The 21,813-nt window shown below is 34.8% G+C and overlaps 2 protein-coding genes across 5 annotated transcripts in view; both read left to right on the top strand.

Moving 5' to 3' along the window:
• The first annotated feature begins 4,006 nt into the window (after positions 1–4,006).
• LOC105678007 (cytochrome P450 6k1) lies at positions 4,007–14,458 on the top strand. 4 transcript variants are annotated; one of them, XM_067357498.1, is made up of 7 exons: positions 6,654–7,362; positions 8,582–8,820; positions 8,903–9,136; positions 10,032–10,187; positions 12,689–12,969; positions 13,085–13,274; positions 13,485–14,458. In XM_067357498.1, exons 1-7 carry the CDS (start codon positions 6,947–6,949, stop codon positions 13,640–13,642), a joined length of 1,674 nt encoding a protein of 557 aa, XP_067213599.1. In that variant the 5' UTR covers positions 6,654–6,946; the 3' UTR covers positions 13,643–14,458. The 4 variants fall into 4 exon arrangements, with proteins under 4 accessions (XP_067213598.1, XP_067213597.1, XP_067213599.1 ...); XM_067357497.1 differs by lacking the exons at positions 12,689–12,969; positions 13,085–13,274; positions 13,485–14,458 and adding exons at positions 4,007–4,159; positions 11,352–12,241 and having other exon boundaries at positions 6,901–7,362; XM_067357496.1 differs by lacking the exons at positions 12,689–12,969; positions 13,085–13,274; positions 13,485–14,458 and adding exons at positions 4,267–5,301; positions 11,352–12,241 and having other exon boundaries at positions 6,901–7,362.
• A 1,077-nt stretch (positions 14,459–15,535) lies between these two features.
• Positions 15,536–21,813, top strand: part of sdk (sidekick cell adhesion molecule) — a 33,754-nt gene continuing 27,476 nt past the window's right edge. The window contains exon 1 of the mRNA XM_012376950.2: positions 15,536–16,751. Within this exon, the coding sequence (XP_012232373.1) occupies positions 16,658–16,751 (94 nt within the window). The 5' untranslated portion in view covers positions 15,536–16,657. The remainder of the gene's footprint in view (positions 16,752–21,813) is intronic.

The following is a 21,813-nucleotide window of genomic DNA, read 5'->3' as shown; positions in this document are numbered from 1 at the left end:
AAAAATTGAAGTGGCTCATTTCACAACGGCATTCTGCAATCAAGTCAAACATAAAACCTATAATAATCAATACAAAAAAGAATAAAAACAAAGATAATAACGTAGAACAAATCATATCACCTATGAATTTCAACATAGACAATAGCAACAATTTACACAAAGTACAAGATAAATGGTTTATTAATCTGACAGAAACACAAATACCTACAGAAGTACAATATTTATTACAATTAGGAGAAAAGTTCAATCTTCCGAATTACGATAAAAAACAAAATACCATAGAACTCATCAAAAATATAGAAAGAAACATAGAAAGAGAAGACGAAGAATTGCAGAGTGTGGTGAGAAATGAGACCATAGAAACAATAAATAACATATGGAACAATAACAAAAAAATAAACCACAAGGAAAAGTTAATTATCAAATATAAAAAACAAACACAATTCATCGAATAACACCCCAATATAATATTCACAAGAGCAGACAAGGGGAATACCACGGTGGCAATGGATAAACCAAAATATATAATAGATATGGAAAAAATATTAGATGATAAAAACACATACAACACAATACAGAAAGATCCAACAAATAAATTAACGACAAATTTAAGAAACGTACTAACACGATGGAAAAACCAAAAATTCATTGATGAAAAAACATACAGATGTCTATTAGAAACCGATGGTATTCTCCCGAGAGCATATGGTGTGCCAAAGATTCACAAAGAAGGAAATCCACTCAGAATCATAATATCTACAATAAATAGCCCTCTATATAAAATAGCAACATATTTACATAAAATTCTGAACGACAACATCCCTAAACCAGAAAATGTAGTAAAAAATAGCCATGAACTAGTAAAAAAACTAACAGGACAAAAATTTAACACAGACCATAGTTTAGCTTCATTTGACGTAATATCACTATTCACAAACATACCAATAGAAAAAGTTAATGAAAGCATCAGCAAAAGATGGGACCACATAAAAGAAAAAACTAACATACCACTTAAAGAATTTTTAATAGGAATCAACTTAATACTGAATTCCACTTATTTCACATTCAACAACACCATATATAAACAAATCTATGGCACACCCATGGGCTCACCATTGTCACCAATCGTGTCAGACATGGTAATGCAAGATTTAGAAAGCACAGCAATCGAATTATTAAATTACAAACCCAATATATACATAAGATATGTAGATAACATCTTAATTGCAACAAGAACAGACAAACTCAAAGAAACATTGAACGTTTTCAACTCAATAGAAGACAGACTGAAATTTACCATAGAAATAAGACCAGACAACTCAATTAGTTTTTTAGACACCCTCATTACAACAGAACAAAATGAAATCATTTTCAATCACTACCAAAAACCCACAAATTCAGGCAGATTATTAAATTTTAACTCAAACCACCCAATACAACATAAAAGAGCAATCATTAGCAATATGACAGATAGAATCTTAACATTGTCACATCACAAATTTCACAAGAGCAACCTTAATAAAGCAATAAACTCATTACTTGAAAACGGATACCCACTAAAATTTATTTTCGAGAACATGAGAAATAGGATTAACAAATATAATAACAACAAAAAAAGTACGGGAAACAAAGAAAATAACAAAAAAACAGAAGAAAAAGAAAAGAAATATTTCACTATACCATACATGAAAAATGACACAAAGAAACTAGAAAAGAAAATCAAAGAACACGGATTCTCACCCGCATATAGTTGCCACAATAAATTAAATACATACATAAAAACCAGTAAAGACAAATTAGAACACAAAAAACAAAATGACATAGTATACCAAATAAATTGCAGTCAATGTGAAGCCACATAGGACAAACAGGTAGACAATTACAAACCAGAATAAAAGAACACCGTAAAGATATAAATAAAAAAAACGGGAACCCTATCAGTAATATCAGAGCATAAAATAGAGTATAACCATGAATTTGAATGGGACAATGTTAAAATATTAGACAAGGAACCAACATACAGAAAACGGTTAATATCAGAAATGATACACATAAAAAGACATACACAAGCAATAAATAAACAAAGTGATACGGATTTCCTACCAAGTGCTTACCTTCCTACACTGAGGTCACTCCCTCCAATCAACAAATAATCATACCATCAGTAACGATCTCACAAGACAAGACGACTCAGTATGAAACGAACAACACAAAAAGTAACAAGTCACAATAAAAATCAATCCAGCCAGTCAGAAGAATTAAGGTGAGAACGACTAACAGCACACACAATTTAATTAAATAAGAACACATTAAAATCATAATTGCAGTCAAACTAAGAACATTAAACCAATAAATAAAAATCAACAGTTGCCATGTCTGACACACGAGGAAAAAGCAAGGGGTGGACAAAAAGTTCGTAAAAATGGACAAAAGAGACCTACACCAAAAAACAACCAGTTTAAATTTTGACTAATAGCGTTTTCGATTATACAGGATTTGAACGATCCAAGATTGGTTAATGACGTCATTGCAACCTCTCCACCAATGAAAGACTTGCATTTATAGTAAAATAGTGATTGATCAACCCTAGATCGTTCAAACCCCGTTTATTCGAAAACGCTATAAGAGACGCAACAAAAATTAGATTGTAAGTAAAAACAGCAATAGGGCCGAAGAAGACCCAAAAATTACAAGTAGTCAGTTTATATGTAAATTTTCAGTAGTAAAACAATGTAAATTTTATCCGTTATAGCGCTGAAGAAGGCCCAAAAAAAGGTGCCGAAACGTTCGACAATTAGATGTAAGATATACGACAAACACATGTAAAATATATTAATAAATAGCACCTAGAACAAGCTAAGGCTCAATAAATAAGCGTGTATCACCATTTTAAAGTTTTAATTGAAAAACTGAGCCTAATTAAAAATTCTTTTTATAATTTATTAATTTGATTATATACAGTTGAAAAAAAATGCAAAAAAAGGAAAAAAAAGTTGCAAAAAGCAGGTCTCGAATATGGGATCTTTAATATTCAAGCAATTCGCCTTACTCGATTAAAAAACGCTTGATTCTTTGTTGTACGTTGCTGTTAATCAAACAGTCTAACGCACGGCAAGGACGCGTGACGTAAATAGCTTCGCTTGTGGATATAACATGGACATGAACCATCTCAGAAAATAGACGTGACTTTTTGACCGATGCAGAAAATGGACGTGGCTATTTAGTTCCTAAGCCGGCCGAAAATGGACGTGCGTCACTAGCGTACGGCCTAGAGCAGTGCTCGGAATTAGTTGAACATTTTAGCCGATTTCCGTGTTATACGCCTCCTTTCCTCTCTTTACCGCGTGCGCTGCAGTCGCTAGGGCCAGCGCCGCCGAGCGTTAGGAGCGGCACTATCTGATTATGAGTGGGTTTTTCTCCCTATTTATTAAAATTTTTAAAAATTTATTAAAATTTATTAAAAATAAATTTTTTATTTTTAAATTTATTAAGTGGAAATATTTTAATAGATTTCCACGTCACTCATGAGGTACTAATGCTAACGCGTTTTTTTTTAAGTGGTTTTCTCAGTAGACCTATTCCACTAAAGATAAAAATAACAAATTCTTAATTTAAAAAAGAAAATATATAAAAGAAATTTTCTTAATTACATTTTCTTGGCCTTTTATGAGAATGAACAATTGATGCAATATAATGTAGATAGAAACCACTATTTAAAAAAAAACGCGTCAGCATTAGTACCTCATGGGTGACGTGGAAATCTATTGAAATATTTCCACTTAATAAATTTTAAAATAAAAATTTATTTTTAATAAATTTTAATAAATTTTTTTTAATTTTAATAAATAGGGAGACGAACCTACTCATAATCAGAAAGTGCCGCTCCTAACGCTCGGCGGCGCTGGCCCTAGCGGCTGCAGCGCGCGCGGTAAGGAGAGGAAAGGAGGCGTATACCGCGGAAATCGGCTGAAATGTTCAACTAATTCCGAGCAGTGACCTAGAGAAAGCGTCGTACGGAAAACGGCAGCGTGGCCTCTCTCAGGTTTCTCTCCGTTAATAGTAACAAGTTTATACGAGCGTCTTCTACGAGTTGGCCAAACATCCGGAAATGCAAACACTCTTCAGCCGCGGTCCGCGATAAGGAAACAACTGTTTACTTGTCAGTTTTCTTTCATGTCTTGTTGTTGCGTACTTTTCGTATAATATAAAAACGCGGAAGGAGACGAGTGTCGAGTAGTCTCGAGCGAACCTGTGTGAAGTTAGCCCCGCACTTTTCGAATTTCGTATTTTTCTTAACTGTGCTGCATTGTGCTACAAAAACAAGAAAAACAAAAAACAAGAAAAAACAAAAAAATGAAAACAGAAAGGAACCAAATACCGCTACGTCCACGTCGTTGGTTCTGAATCACGCCAAATGCGGTTTCTATAATTAACAAGACAACTCATGTCGTGATCAAAGATAAATGCAAAAGAAATTAATATTTCTTTCTGTTATATTAAAATCAATAATCTGACGACGATCTTGTTACAAAAAAAAGTTGTGCTTGTTTAACACAATTCGGCACAACAGAAAAATTCAAATATCTAAAAAATTTTTTTTATGTCCTACTTTTTTGGATGGTTGTTGATCAACTTTTGCGTTTATCTATATTTGTTTCGTTTGTTTCTTTTTTGTAATAATTATTACAATCACTACAAAGCGAGCCACATTATAGCACAATCTATAAAAATTTGATAAATGTATTATAAAATAATTTATATATTATTTTCTTTGTTTAAAAAAAATTTTTTTTTAGCTAAACGGAAAAAGATATCGAGATCTTACCAATGGCACAACATGGCACAAATTTATACTAATTTACCAAAAAAAGAAATTTGATCGCAAGAAAGTGTGGAGCTAATAAAAATTTCTTTTTCAAAATTTTTATATGATACATTTATTAATGATTTATATGATTTTAATTATTAATTTCGCGTTTACGGCATAAATCGGAACAAATGTAGCACAATTAAAAAAAATTGAAATTTGAAAAGTACGGGGCTAAGAGACTTCACACAAGTCTCGAGCAATCTTCGCGAGAATAATATTACGACGCGCGACAAGTCAACACCACCTATAGAATCCCACCCACAAGGCCTCTCCACTGAAATCATGACGTCATCACTAGTAGACTATTTATCTTTCAGTTTTCTAACGTAACCTTGTGTTTCATGCGACATTAACGTGAATTTTTTAATAGTGTAGTGTGTTTTGATAAGAATTTTTTGTTGTGATAGTTTATGAATGCCTGTATTATTGAGGTAAGTCATAATTTTATTAATTTACCGAATTATGAACGTATTTAGAAAACTGACCATAATAGATTAGATTTGGATCATACTTCTTTATTATTGAAATTATGTATTTCTTTTATAGCAATGCCTTTCAAATGCTGTGTGCCAAATTGTAACGGCAATTACAAAAATGTTAATTATAAAAATTACGCATACACTCTCTAACATCCTTTTAAACAATTACACAAAAAGACAAAATAATATCATAAGAAGAAAAACAATGCCAGACTGCAAAAGAATAAAACCATAAACTAAAGCTGTTTTATTATTTTATTTAAAGAATTTACTATTATTATATTTAATAAAGTAATTTAATAATCTTTAAATTAGTTTCCTTATTTTTTAACCCACAATGTGTAGGTGTATATTTATTTTTAAAAAAATTTACAATAAAAAACTTTGATTATATATAAAAGTTCAATCGCATACACTTGGCACTTGAAAATAGAATAGCGAATGGCCTACTAGTGATGACGTCATGATTTCAGTGGAGAGGCCTTGTCTATAGGTGGTGTTGGACAAGTCCGAATCTCTTAGGGCGGTATTCATAGTCCGTTCTTATATTCAAAATTGTCTTAAGCACGGACTTATATTTGCTCTCTTCGTCACACATAGGGCGGTATTCATAGTCCGTTCTTATATTCAAGATCGTCTTAAGCACGAACTTATATTCGCTCTCTTTGTCAGACACAATCTATGTGTGACGAAGAGAGCGAATATAAGTCCGTGCTTAAGACAATCTTAAATATAAGAACGGACTATGAATACCGGCCATAGATTGTGTCTGACGAAGAGAGCGAATATAAGTTCATGCTTAAGACGATCTTGAATATAAGAACGGATTATGAATACCGGCCTTACACTGTGATCGTACACTCTACTATACTATACACTTTTCTAATAAATATATTCAATCCTACAATAATATCATAAAAAACGTGTATAAGTAAATTTAAATAACAAAAAATTTGTATCACATCTGAATATGTTTCTTTGTGAGTCACCTAATATTAGCATATATGCTACATTGTGCTACATGTGCGTATCCGCTACTGAATACTGCGACGCGTAATTTTATCACGCAATTCAAGATAACTCTTTCAAGAGTGGATTTACAAGATACAAAGTTTAAAGATTATATCAAGAAAATGTTCGAAGAACTATTTTAAGCGCATGCCACTTTTTTATTCCAAGCAATAATTTTTCAAATCTAAACAAAGATGTAAAATTTTGCATGCTACGCAGAAGTTATTTGTCCTTGAATTATGGGTGTGATTCCTAATAATCGCGCAAAACACGCGCCAACATGTTATTCTTATATCATTATCAAGAGTGATTCTGCATTTACGATTATTATTGATAAATGACTACAAATTGCTGCATCATGATATTGACACTTTGTTTCAATACGGCAGTTTTATCTTGTATTTAATGTGACTTGCACGGTTTCTTCGAAGCACATATAAAAATTACACAAAATTTTATTTTATTATCCAATTTTATATATATAATCTTATACCATTTGTGCAGTTTTAATCAGAAATATTTTTTTTATACGGTTTACAGAAATAATTTGAGCAGAATTTTATAAGAGTAGATTTCTGTGTGCAAAATGGCAATATTGACCAACTGCATCTATTTGGATATACTTTTGATATTCTCATCGCTTTTGGCAACGCTTTACCTGTGGATGAAGTGGAAGCATTCCTACTGGCAGAGACGCGGGATACGTTCGTTGCCCACACATTGGTTCTTCGGTCACTTCAAAGACGCGATCCTGATGCGCAAACCGCCAGGAGTGATTCTCGGTGAACTGTATCAGCAAGGGAACGACGAGGATGATGTCCTGGGAATTTACATTCTATTCAAGCCATTTTTGCTCGTGAGAAATTCGGAACTGATAAAGCAAATAATGATCAAAGATTTTAATGTGTTTCCGAATCATCATTTCGTTGCAAGAAGCAACGCTGACAAAATGAGCGGCTACAATCTTTTCGGCATAGACAATCCTGAATGGAAATATTTAAGGTAAAAATATATAAGACATGTCTCATAATTTGGATTCACAAGAGTAATAACACAGTACAACAAAAATAGACAAACTTTTTGGCCTAAGATCAAAACCAACGGTTTCCGACGTATTTTTGATTGCCGAAAATGATCCCGCTTTCAGAATTTGCCAATCACGTCACATTTCCATGAAAAATGAGGTAAAATGGGCCAGAAATATCGATTTTGATCACATTCAACACGTTGTTGCGTCGAAGATAATTTTTTTTTAAGATTTTGCTCACGCCACTCTGTTTCGCTATCTTTCACCTTCAAAATGATTTTTTTAATAATTTTTTTACGATTATTTTTTATTGAGTTATGGAGATTTGAAGGTAACCATTGTTATGCAAAGCAATATCAGGATGATTCAAAACAACCTGATGTCCTTGCAATGCCATACTCTTGAACAAATTCTGAGACGATTTTTCTTTTTGTAAAATTTTGTCCGAAGCTTAGGTTTCGAGTTATAATTGAAAATAGTTAGCTACTTACGAGTCTAATACAACGGGCAGGCAGAAACGACTCAATACGTAATGAGACGATCGTAAACACTTGACGCTCTTATTATGCATGAAAATGGTTACCTTCAAATCTCCATAACTCAATGAAAAATGATCGTGTAAAAATAAAACAAATATCATTTTGAAGGTAAAAGATAGTGGCACAAGATGGCGTAAGCGAAATCTTAAAAAAAATTATCTTTGACGCAACAACGTGTTGAATATGATCAAAATCGACGTTTTTAGCCTCTTTTACCCCCTTTTTCATGGAAATGTGACGTGATAGGCAAATTCTAAATGCGGGATTGTTTTCAGCGACCAAAAATACGTTAGAAATCATTGGTTTTGTTTGTAGGCCAAAATTGTGTTGAACTGTGTAATTGATATTTTAAAGTCGTAAATTATTCTTTAAAATAATATTTGCAAACCGACTATTGCAAAATATTATTAAAAAATCATTATAAGAGCTATATCAAAGAGATATTATCAAAAAAGATAAAGAGAATACATTATTTAATACTTATGCTTTATCTTCTTATTTTATATATTGTAGTTCATTGATTTATAGTATTTACTTTGTTTCTATCAATATTATTTGATTCCTTATCTCTTCAAGATCAAGACTGTTAGCGCTTGCTGCTTTCGATGTGATTGGAAAGAGAATTAACGAACGATTTTATCCGTTTTTTGTTTAGAACAAAAATGTCACCGGTGTTCACGAGCGGCAAATTGAAAAGTCTATTCTTGTTGATGGTGGAATCCGGAGAACTAATGGGTGCGCATCTACGTAGTCAAATCTCCAATGATTCCAAGTTCAAATCAATTTCCATCAAGGACGTATTCTATAAATACACTACAAATATAGTGGCCTCCTTGGCGTTTGGGATACAAACAAATTGTTTTGATACACCTGACCCGGAATTTTATGTTAAGTGTTAGTAAAATTATAAATACATAAAACTAGCCACGCAATTTTCCGCAATATGCATAACGTATATTTTTGCCTATTCACATAGCACGTGAAGCCTTTAACTTGACGTTTGTGAGAGCTATAAAATTCTTCTTCCTATTCTTCTTGCCGAATATCGGAAAACATTTACGCAACAAGATGCTTGGTGACAGCACGGAGTACTTCCGCAAGGTCTTTTGGGAATCTATGGATAATAGAACCATCACGAAGATGAAACGGGGAGACTTAATCGATTCCCTTCTGCAATTAAAAAACGAGCAGCCAGATAGTATTAATTTTCGTGAGTATTCCCTTTAAGAAAATTTACTTTTTAAAACTTAAAAAAAATAACGCAAAAAAACTTTTTGATTTACTATAGAACTTTCTAAAAGTTTTGAAGAGTAAATTTGAACACTTTAAAATAGGATTTACTCTTCAAAAACTTAAAAAATTTTTTTAATAAATAAAAAAGTGTTCTTAAATTATTTTTTTTAAGTTTTATATAGTAAATTTTCCTAATATTAATATTAGTGAATACAAATGTATAATACAGAAGTAATAAAGAAATAACAAAGAAAGGGGACAAATAAAATCATTTTCAAAGAAAATCAATTTTTGAAGGTCACTTTCAATTTTTTTAATGAGATTCTCTATTTCTGATAATAAATTCTTGTGGCTGACAAAATTTTTTTGACCTTGTAGTTTAAAAAATTGAAAATAATTTCACTGTCACGATGCAACTAGGGGTTCCAATACCGGTATTATCGAAACCGGAATACCGGTAATATCGATCAAAATCCAAAACCGAAAATACCGATATTATCGATGTTAAATACCGATATTTCGGTATTAAACTTTTTTCAAATTTAAAACAATGAGTTTGTCGCGCCTGCAGTAAACAAATAGATGAGCGCTATTCGTAAATAACGCTTGCGCCTTGCCCTTTGATCTTTATTTGTTTATAACAAGAGAGATTCCCCCATTTGCGTCTTGTGTTTTGTGTAACCATGGAACCAAGCAACTATATAAGTGCAGGATTTCCAGATAATTCTAATAATTGTTGATCACATCAAAATAATCAGTATCACAGATATATTGAATATATAATAAAGATTAATTTTTTAAAACAGAGCAAGTACATACTTGCTTAATTATTAGATTATTTATTATACATAACATGTACATTAATATTCCAGACATGATGCAAGAACAAGAATTTGAGAAATTTAATAGAAATTCTAATAACAAATATTCCGTTTGGTTTTACTTTTTACGTGGCAAAACGAACAAAAATGAATGCAAGTGTACGACATGTGACAAAATAATCCATTGCGCGGGAGGAAGCACTAGTGGTATGCACACGCATCTGAAGGCAATTCATAATAAAAGTTTGCTAAAAAGAAGTACAACATTATTAAATGAGAGTTCGGCTTCGACATCGTCATGCAGTTCTTACACATTATCCAAAAAATCAAATATTTCTAGCAAAAGTGGATTAATTACTCAATATTTTCCTAACGAAACAGACAATTTTTTACCTGCAGTGTTGGCACGTTTAACTAGTCGAGATGGATTGTCCTTTCGAACAATATGTACATCTTTAGATATAAGACTAGGATTAACATCTAGAGGATTTTCTAATATTCCTAAATCGGTAAGCGGTGTTTCAAATACTATTAAAAATTATGGCAATAAAGTTAGAGAACAGCTTAAAATAGAAATTTAGAAATTAAAACTAGATGGTCAAAAATTTAGTTTGACTTTCGATGAATGGACATCGATTAAAAATAGAAGATATTTAAACTTGAATGTGCATGCAACAGATAAAATGTTTTGAAATCTTGGTTTATGTCGTGTGAATGGGACGATGCCAGCTGAAAAGTGCGTTGATATTGTTGATGCTAAATTGAAAATATATAATATATCTTTGGATTATGATATCGTTGCCATTACAACGGATGGCGCATCCGTAATGAAGAAAGTGGGAAAAATAATTAATGCTGATCAACAAATTTGCTTGGCACATAGTATTCAACTAGCTATATTAGAAGTATTATATAATAGGCAAATAGAACAGAGATATTTTGACGAAATAGATAAAGAGAGTGAAGTGTCAGACTCAAAAGTCATTGATAAAAATAAAGTTGATTCTGAAAACGATGAAGTTGATTCTGATGAAGATTTAGGTTTACAAATTCATAATGAAGAACAAAAAATTAATGATGAGATACATTTAAATGAGATTATAGGGCCATTAATTGCAAAAATTAGGAAAGTAGTAAGAATATTCCGACAATCTCCGACTAGAAATGACGATTTTCTACAAAAGCATGTCAAAGCTGAACTAGGCAAAGAATTAAAGCTAATTTTAGATTGTAAAACTAGATGGAATAGTCTTCTACTCATGTTAGAGCGGTTTTATCAATTAAAAAGTTGCGTACAAAAAGCTTTAATTGATGCTAAAATTGAAATCTTTTTTATAAAAGAAGAATTAGACATGGTTTCTTCTATTATAGCGACTTTGGCCCCTGTCAAACTTGCTGTCGAAACATTGTGTTCTCGAGAAACTGATTTGTATCAAGCAGATATCATGTTGGAGTTTATGCTTGATGAGTTATCTAAGCAAGAAAGTTTTCTTAGCAAAAAACTTAAAACAGCTTTATTAAATCGAATATCAGAACGACGTTATAAGTATGCAGATTTGTTTAACTTTCTGCAAGAACCTAACATACAAGAAAAAGAACATGAAAATTACGGCATCTTTAATCAGACATCTAAATCAAGTTTTATAACTCAAATTATTAGTCTAATTGAAAGATTATATTTTAATGTTGCTACAAAAGCTATTGAAAGTGAAAACATAGATAGCGAGGAAGCAGATGACGTCAACATTGAAATATCTGATGACAGTACAAATTCACAATTGACTCTAAAAGAAAAACTTAAACAAAGGGTACTAGAAAGAACAAAACAAGTTACAAAAATTAAGAATAAATCAAAAAACGAAATTAGAAAAATAATCAGAGCCGAAATGAATTATTATAACGAAGAAGGAATAAAGGGCAAATATTTAAGTTGTGTTTGTAATTATTTAAAAACTGTAAGACCAACTAGTGTGGAGGCAGAAAGAGCTTTCTCTGCCTCTGCATTGTTATTAACAAAAGTTCGTTCAAGTCTTTCTGATGAAAGCATTGATAATTTAACCTTTTTAAGGTCTTATTTTATAAAAAAAAATGAGTAATAATTTTTGTTTTCTGCTATCCTCCTATATTATAAATACCGTTAATAACGTTAAGAATTTTTTTGTATAATTTTATATGGCTACTTTTTATTTTATTATTATATTATAAATATAAGTACTATATTATTTGTTATCAAAACAATCCTAATTAATAAATTAAAATGATAAAATTAGAACAATATATCTATCTTCCAATTAAGAACTATTTTGAATTTTACTTAATATATTAGACTATTTAGAAAAAAAATCTCAATACCGAAAGATACCGGTATTATCGGTTTTGAGGAAATTTCAGTACCGAAATACCGGTATTAAAATTTCGTCCGGTATTGGAACCACTAGATGCAACGTCTGCAGGGTAATAAATATTTTTTTTTAATATTTTTTTTTTTTTTATTAAAAATAAAAAACTGAGAGGTGATCGTTTAAAATGGGACACTGTGCATAGATGCAAAATTAGCGTTAAAAATAAATTGAATCACAAAATGTGCGAGACAACGTTTTAGATCAATTAAATGAAATTCAAAATTAAACAACTATATTTAACACTATGTTCTTTTAATTTTGCGGATAAATTTTTATTAACACTTTTACAATTCATTGTGTCTTCAGGATTCGAGGGTGACGTTCTTCTCGCTCAAGCGGCAATCTTCTTTGTGGCCGGTCGCGAGACCAGCATCACCACTTTGACTTACGTCCTTTGTGAGTTGGCTAAGCATCCGGAAATGCAGAAACGCGTGAGGCAGGAGATCCTCGAAAAGATCGAGGCTGCGAACGGCGTTACAAATGAGGCGGTGCACGATATGAAGTATTTGCATCAAGTAATCAACGAAACGCTAAGACTGTATCCGCCCGCGCCGATCCTCGACAGGGTTCCCATCCGAGATTACACAGTAAGATGTCATTTGTATGTTATAAACTACATTATACAGGTTGTAAAAAGATCAGATACCTTTTCAACAATCGATTCTTCAGCCAGCTCGCATCAAATTAATGAATAAATTACAGTTTCCCGGCACGAACATAAGTATCGAAAAAGGGACACCGGTATACGTCGCGTTACGCGGCCTTCACAGTGATCCTAAATATCATCCGGATCCTAAGCGCTTCGATCCTGAACGATTCAGCGACGAGAAGAAAGATGAGATAGCACCGTGCACCTTCATGCCCTTCGGTGATGGCCCACGGAATTGTATAGGTCAGTGAATCTGGTTCATTCGCGTAGGTAGATTTAAAATAAGACGGAATAAAATATGAGGAGTTCGTTGGGAAAAGCACGAATATTCTTGAATATAAATTTTGAATTATGATTATCTTGGATTATCTTTTGGTACTGAGAAAAATATATTTCTAACTTCGCTCATGTCCATTGTATTTTTTATGAAATTTCTTCTAACTTTGTTGTTAGGCATGCGACTAGGAGTTTTACAAACCGCCGTGGGACTGATAACGATTCTGCGCGATTACGAGGTCGCGCTGAATCCGAAATGGTTGACTACTGTAGAAACACGGAATCCGTTCACTACGCCACCGGCAGGATTTTTGTTAGATTTGAAGAAGATATAACATGTTAATTATATTCTACGTATTCAATCTGGTGTTGTATCTGATACTACAACTACGATCAAAACTTTCATATTGTTATCACAAATAATTTTAGTTTGACGATAAAAAAATAATTTGACAAGACAGTTGTACTTTGCTTTCAAAACTAAAATCTAATGCACAAATAAGCATTCTTATTTTAATTGTTTTTATATATTATATATTCCTTTCTCTTTGAATGAATTCTTTATTTATAGAACAAATAAAGAAACTTTTTGATAACTGTTCTTCTAAAATACAAGTTGATAATATAACTTTCTTGTCTAATTATTTTTAATTTATCTTATATAACGTTAAGGAAAAATGTATATTTGTTATTATAATATACGCATATTAACACGTTGAATGTCTCGCGAATTTTTTATGTATGTCTTATAATCTCAATGACATTTTTGTATATTTAGCATGTAGTAAAATGCATGTGGTAAAATATTGTATAAAATGATTCAATGGACTATATTATCTTATACTTGTAACATTTTCTTGCTGATGCGTAGGTATTGTAATGAATCATCAGTTTATTTACTTTTGTCAGTCGTATCGCGTCTGCCGAAAAATAAGATATGTAACTGTTAAGATATGTAACTACCACTTACGCTGTATTGAATTGTTTTCTATCATTAAATTATTTTTTAATTGCATAAGATTTAATTCATTTTCAATACTGCATTGTAAGTGCCACCGAATATTATGTTATGTTAACTTATGGGAACTTATGGTATGTTACTTTATGGAAAATTATGGAATATATATATAAAATAAAATTGTTTAATGCTCTGTAGTGCATTTGGTACTTTACATTATTGTTATAACATTATTAGTATTAAAAACCTTACAAATATTTTCATTTATTTTGTTTTAGTACTGGAATTAATTCTGACGTCATCACCGGTTGCCGTGTTATCTCATGTTTGTATTTAAACTCTTAAGTTTGTCTACAGATGATAAGTTGTTTATATTCTTACAAACATTTGAAGCTTTTCAAACAAATCATCTTTAAATTTTTCTGCACCAAATATTGTTTCTTGATAAATTTATCTTATTTAACAGCATTTTAGAATTCTATTCTTTTTATAATCCAAGTTTACTGCATTTTCAATAAATAGGAATTTTTTATTCATGTAATAGCATGTATAATTTATTATACTATTAAACATTCAAATTACAAATCTATCTCTCTAAAATAGATAGAAATATATATAGATAAATCCAGACGAAAAATATGAAAAATATAAGAACAATTCATATTATCCATTTTTTTCATGTGTGACAAAATTGCAAAAATTCCAAAAATATTGAAATATATATGATAATATACTATTTAATTAATTAAAACGTAACTTACTATTGCGTGATATTACTATCTATATTAAAAAAGAAAGCAAATAGTTGCATGTCCAGAGAAGTTAATAATCAACTTTGCTGTAGGGCGATGTAGAATCAACGCAAGTAACCTGGCATTATATCTGGTAAGAATAGTTGAGTGTCCCTGATGTGGTGATTGTGTGATTAATTAGTCTCACGTTTGCTACATAAAATTTCTTTTATTGTAAACAGTCGCGATTTTACCTGCACATGCCATATTTATTTTCTTTATATTTTGTATATATTCAAGTGGCACATTCTTGTAACTATTTCGAAAATCAACGACCTGTTTGAATCATAGACATCTATTAGATAGATATCTGCAATTCGATTGTATTCTCATTTAGCGAGATTTATCATGTCCCTAGCTGTTGTGAAATCCGATTGGCCGTCGTCCCGTCGCACATGCGCACTGCGTTTAAGATTCTGGCTGATCGCCGATGCATTGCTGAACGCAGCTCAGCAATTCAACTAGTTCAAGCGACGTTCGACGACGATTGGCTGATCAGTAGCGGTTGCGGCGGACTTCGGTATGCACACTGTTTTGAGTTGATGCCTTCTCGCCGAGTAACGCGATGCGTCTCCGACCATATAATCTTCAGATTCAGTTCAACGGTATAGCTAGCGTGTAAGGTAGCGAATTTCGGAAAAGTTGTTGTCGCTTCTGACGAGTCCCTTGAAGCTCCGTCAAGTAATTTAACGGTGTTGTGTTCGCCAGGTGTTGCCAGGTGTTACCAGGTGAGTGCGCGAGTGTCCGCATCGCGTTACCTTCCCGCAGGGTGAACACAAACGCAGTAGTGAAACGTGGTGTCTCGCACAAACGTTTATGGAAATTATAAGACTTTTTACGCAAATCCTGACGAAAATATCTCGCGCGAGTTTAAACTACTAACGTGAATGAAGTCTGATCGTAATATTGTCGAGGTCCCATCGATCGCGTTAATTGGCGGCGATCAAGAGCTGCCGAGTGAAGACGGTGAAGTTAGCTTCGAAAGTGAATGAAAGAGACTGGAAAGAGGAAGCACGGACCGGTCGATCCCGATCAATAGATCCTTTTCATCTCGGTGTTCTTGCAGATTCTCGCGTGCAAAGGAACCGACAAGAATGTGTTCGTCATAGCGCGACGTGAGCGGTCGTGAGGCATGTTTTTTTGAAAAAAAAGAAGATGCCAAGTTGACTTTGAGAAAGGACGCGGCAGAAACGGATGGAAATCTCATGCATGGTGCAGCATGATTTTTGCGTCATTTCGATCGTTTGTTGCAACCGCGTCTTCTGCACGTTACTTCGCATCTTTCCTCGAATGCAGAAAGTGAGAGAACGTGGCCAAAGTACCTTCGACGAGATAGACACATCGGACAAAAAAGTGGTGGAGAAGTGGAGAAGAGCGAAGGCAAACAGTGGAATGAATATCTCAAGTTTCTCGGAATGCGAGTCGCGAGTGTACGCGAGATGAAGACGCGCCGCAGATCGCTGCGTTCGGCGTAGAGTTCGTGTGCTTCCATAACTTCTTTTACGCACGGCGGCTGCGAGCGCGAAGGAGCAAACAGAGAAGAGAGGAGAGAGAAGGAGGAGAAGGGAGAGGTCAACGTCGCGCAACGGCGAGGTGAGAGGATGGAGCAGCGGCTGGCGGCGGCCTCCGCGAGGACGCGCAGCCTCCTCGCCGGTGTTTGCCTCATCTGTATCATCGGTAGCATTCACGCTACTGGTAAGTCCGAGCCTCGATCATAATCTATAAATTATAGATTTATATTGCAAATCTTCCGTTGCTGCGTTCGGTAGTTTCGCAGAACAACCGGTTTTTAAAAACAGTCAACAAGCGTATATCGATTGCGAACAATTATTATTCTAACTATTTTACCGAATATATTAAAAAATGATCCGATATAACGATGTGAAATATAATTGATTCTGGAAAGGGTCTATGAAAACTCAATAGAAAAAGGGATGGAAAGAAGAAAAGAAGGTTCATAGCCGAAGCTCAATAGATTCATTGGTTTGAGCGACAAACATTTCTTTTATATTATTCTTTTACGTTCCTGAAAAAATTCTCAAATATTGTATATGCAGAAGTATTTCAGCGATAATAGATTTATTTCTTGCCGAAGCTCTCTATGTGAATATTACACAGCTAAAAATTATTTGCAAAATAATTTAATTGCACATATCAATAGCTATAAACGCCGCACGTAGCTTCTATGATGATTATTTAACGACGCTATCGCCTGGCGCTAAAAACCCTCGATAGATTGATACGCCGAGGGAAAATCTGCGAAATCTCCCCTAGAGCGGTCGAGTGTGTGGAGTAGAAGCGACCCTAATTGAGATTTATTACGACGTTAATCCAGACCAATTGTGCGAACGAAGTTAAACCGTTGACCTCTCATCTCGATTGCGGGGGAGAGGAAAAGTTGCGAGCACGTGCCGCACGAGAACTTAACCCTTCCCATTTATTTTCCGTGTTTTATCTCACGCGTGCACTAACGTCAAAATGAAATATGTGTATAGATACACCAAACACACATATTTCAGCAAAATTATAGGTTAAACATTGTCTACTAGCTGGAAAATTTTTTTAAATATATTATTCTCAAGGAATCTTTTCTGTTAAGAGAAATCGGAGAATTTTGAGTCTTAAACTAAGAAATTTTATCAAGATTCTGAACATTTTTATTGAAGATATTGTTAACAAAAGATCGATGGAAGGTCAATATTTGATATAATAAATCTTGCAATTTTTAATTTTTTATAATGCTAATATTTAATATCGTACTTAGTACAAGTTAATATGTTTATTCACATTGATTATTTAAAATTTTTTAATTTATTTTCTGAAAAACTAAATTTTAATTGATCAACTTTAGCTTTTTTCTATATAATTGCTTGAAGGCGCAACAATGTTATCACATTATTTATTTTAATCTTTTATCGGAATTTTATATCAAAATTTAAAGGTTGCTTGCGCCGCTCCGGTTTTTTTTACAAGAAAAAGACAAACCGTTAATTTCTCGTCCGAGATTCTGGCACACGCAACTCTGCCCATAATGCGGACAGACCGCCATTGATTGAATTTCCCTTGCACAACGCCAGGCATTGATATCGGTAACTCGGCAGATAATGGGAGATAAGAATGAAAAGCCAGAGGAGCTTCGTTCTTTTCTGCCAAATCGCGCGCCCTATTTTTTCCGTCTCGACGACCATAAATTGCCGTCCCGCAAAATGGACACTGTTTTTGCTACCACATTTGTGACATGTAGAAAGCTGAAATATCCGTTACATTTATAACGGCTTCAAATTTGCGTGCACGCGTCACGTAGCGAGATTTTGTCATTCTTTTATCAACAACGTTGATCTTTTATCGTGTATTAATAATTAGATATGACAAATATATTTATATTTGTGTGAAATATATCAATTTTATCCGGCGAACTGCGGAACAAGATGGGAAGCTGGTTCGCCGCGCGACATATTCGCCGCTTGACGCGTGTAAAAAGGACATCCGTTCGGTAACTCGCGTGTAACTTGAGTTAATAGTGGCTAACTGCATGTGTGCGTGTGCTAGGAAAGGTATCCATCTATCACTGACGTCAGCTCGACCGCGGTACAATGGAGGACAAGGGCCTTCTACCTGATCCTCGACAAGTCCCTCTTTCCACTTCTTGCCCCCTTACTACGGAATAACTCCCCTCCCCCCCCCCTCGCTACACTCCCGCTATTTTTCTATAGTCCTCTACTGGCTTTATCGAGCGTGACTGCCTTTCTTCGGCTCGGTAGGGCTATCGAGCACAAGCTCTCCAGGAAACAAATTGTTTCTGGATTACGTATCCAAAGACGAGTTTCAGGAAAGGACGAGGAAAATTACGGAACTATCAATTTCGGATTTTTCAGCCAATTTTTGAATCGATCTTTTTCTCGGCGAAAAGATTATCATTTGTCGCGCTTAAAGTTTATTGGAAATTGAGCTGAAGAACATGTTTCTGTTATTTCTTCCTTTTGAAGCTTGCAATTCGCAATAGTTTTCAACATATTCAAAAGTTGTGCGAGTCGATCTTTTTGTCAAATCGACCTGAAATGGATGAAGGTGGAATCAGTGGCTTAAAGAACATGCGCTGGTGAGGGATAATGCTCCGATTACGGCAGAATATAATCTGAACGCAATGACACTGATGGCGCACCGGCACGATAACAACACGGTTTCTGCGAGTCGCGATAGCAAAAACTCGACGAGCGACGATCTCCGCGGCCTTTACCTGTCTTGCCTCAGAGCGGCTTTAGGCCGTTATCCTCTCGGGGCCCGAAGCCGTCGTTCAGAGCCCGCGACCGGATATGCCGGCCACCTTTTGCTTTTACTTCTTTGCAACCGCATCATCTTCATTATCGTCATCTTCCTGTCCTCTCCGCAGAATTCTCGCCGCGTTTTACATCATACGCGTCTTCTTTCTCCATATTTTCGATATTTTTTTATAGATTTCAGTATATTCGAATTTGCGGCCAGACATAACAAGTGACGGAAAGCAAAGAATGCGTTATACTTTAATTGTCACTGAAAGAAGCAAAAGTAGATAAGAAATGAATCTGTAATTTTACTGCCATTTTTTACAAAGGCATAAAGAGCCAGTTAAAGCAACACAAGAATCAAGTATCCAGAAGAGGAAAACGATTAAAAATCCGAGTCACGAGCCGGAAGATTTTCAAATTTTTAGCTTTACATTCCCGTCATTGTGAAACGAAACTCTTTGTCGGATCCTCAGTCAATTCGGAGAAACGGTCGGCTTCTCGAAAGTGAAGCAGTACGTTAAGAATGTTCGGCGGCACCGCGCAGTGGAACCGCTATTGTCTCGACCTCATTACCGCCGATCGCAGGCCTCATCTCCGCAGCCGGACGGCGACAAAAAGCAGCGGGGCCTCGAGTTCGCTCCGTGTGCTTTTCCTCATAGTTCCCATTATTATTCACCATGGAACTTGTCGACGCAAAGCGACGCTATGGGACGCGGTAGCCGATGCATCAGGGGCCACTGACCGCCTCCGGCAAGGCTCTCTCGTCTTTCATGGTTTCTTCTCCGTCTTCTTCTTCTGCTCCTTTTTGTTCTTCTGCAGCTTCTTCATTTTATTCGTTTCTTCCTCCGTGCCTATACTCGGCGTCATAAATAGGATTTCCACCGCAACAGCGGAGTTCTACATTCGCGCGTATTCCTTGGTCGATTTATTCGCTACGACTTTTTACGCTTGATTGTAGTTGGTTGCGCACTCTGCATGTAGCGATGGGACGTCTCAGGACTGAAGATCAAGAAGTCTAGAAATATTTTGATTGAAAGTTTCGAATCTTTCAAAATATCTAACACATTCGAGACTTCCGATCAAAATAGTCTCGCAAAATGTCTCGATTTTCGGTCGTTCTTCACTTGTTTAAAAATTTGCAAACAAGAGTATTGAAATCCTATCGTTAAATCGCAAGTGCCGACGAATCCTCGAGTGTCTCACCTCGTTTGCGGCAAATTCTTTTATTGATAGCTTGCCAGCATTAGATTCCTGCAGCTCATTGCGATTCCGACCTCAGAACGCGGCAATTACATTCCCGATAAATTACCGTGCACGGAGACTGTCTTCGAATACTTTCCGCGCTTCCAGTCGTTCGAAAAACACGTAATATTTATTAATTTTTTTTACTTTAATATTATGAAATAAATTATATAATAATTTCCAAGAAAGTGAATTGTAAATGGCAAGAGATTGCTCCAATGAATTTCATGAGCATAGAATAGCGCAACGTCACGCGGCGAGTACTTTCTATCTTGATTAACATATCTTCATCGAATGCAGTGAGTGGAAAAAATTACGAAACCTGGTTTGCATTTCTGTCCACGCCCAGAGAAGGCGAATTACGACTGCCTCCTCGCGCGGCGTTTCCCAGCGTGAGTCAACCTGCCTGCGTGCGTCAAAGTAAGTGCAATTTGCGATGCATTCCTCGCGCACGCATTCGCTCCGCTTTATTTTTCACGTTACACTTTTCTTTTGCACGCGTTATTTCCTCCGCGTGCTGCCTTTGTTCCGCCACTGACCACCCAGCGGTAAAAAAAAAAAAAAAATCGCGATGAAAAGTGAAAATATCGGTCGTCGGAGCGACGCGCACGCTGCACACGCCGTCTCAACAGTTACACCTTGCGCAATGCCTGCTCAAGGTCCTTATCGGTAACGGAAATTCTCGCTTATTTGAGCACGAGTGTGAAAGAACATTATTGCCATTCCACGCAAAAAAAAAAAAAAGAAACCGTATCTCGCTTTCTTTTCAAACCGATTTTTTAATATAACAAAAGAGCAGCGCTTTGGATTTATGTCTTTTCCAAGTAAAAAGTTTCTGCACCTCGTCGAAGAGTGCTAGTGGATTAAATTGCATCTCAAAAACGTAATTTTCGAAGACTTCAATATATCGAAAAATGATGAAACGTTGAGATACGCCTCTTCGGTCGAGCGCAACGCTTAAATCGTCTATTGTGTGGCATTCTTCAAGATTAATCATCGTTGCGTCACGCTCAGCAAACTATTATTATGTATGGATCACGCATGCTTACCGAGATGTGCAACCAGTCAACATTTATCTCCAGAGATGACTGTTAACATCTGCTTGATATTTCCGCGATTTACGTAAATAAATTCTCCGCCGAGAGGGCGCAATCAAGTCCTGCTTCGACTGTTTTCTCAACCATGAAGAAGTGGAGAATCCAAATATACAAGAAACTTCTGAAAGCGCTGCATCGAGCGTGCACTTCAAG

The sequence above is a fragment of the Linepithema humile genome, chromosome 6, assembly GCF_040581485.1.
Source record: "Linepithema humile isolate Giens D197 chromosome 6, Lhum_UNIL_v1.0, whole genome shotgun sequence".
In the NCBI taxonomy this organism is placed as follows: Eukaryota; Metazoa; Arthropoda; class Insecta; order Hymenoptera; family Formicidae; genus Linepithema; species Linepithema humile.
Note: the sequence above shows the minus strand (reverse complement) of the source record. Positions and strands in the feature narration are given on the sequence as shown.

Bases quoted from the DNA above. Each gene is read 5' to 3' on its own strand.
- LOC105678007 (XM_067357497.1), top strand. From the start codon at position 6,947: ATGGCAATATTGACCAACTGCATCTATTTGGATATACTTTTGATATTC. The intron at 9,137-10,031 runs GTGAGTATTCCC...TTAATATTCCAG, and splicing joins GCCAGATAGTATTAATTTTC to ACATGATGCAAGAACAAGAA. The intron at 10,188-11,351 runs GTATGCACACGC...CTTCTATTATAG, and splicing joins CGCGGGAGGAAGCACTAGTG to CGACTTTGGCCCCTGTCAAA.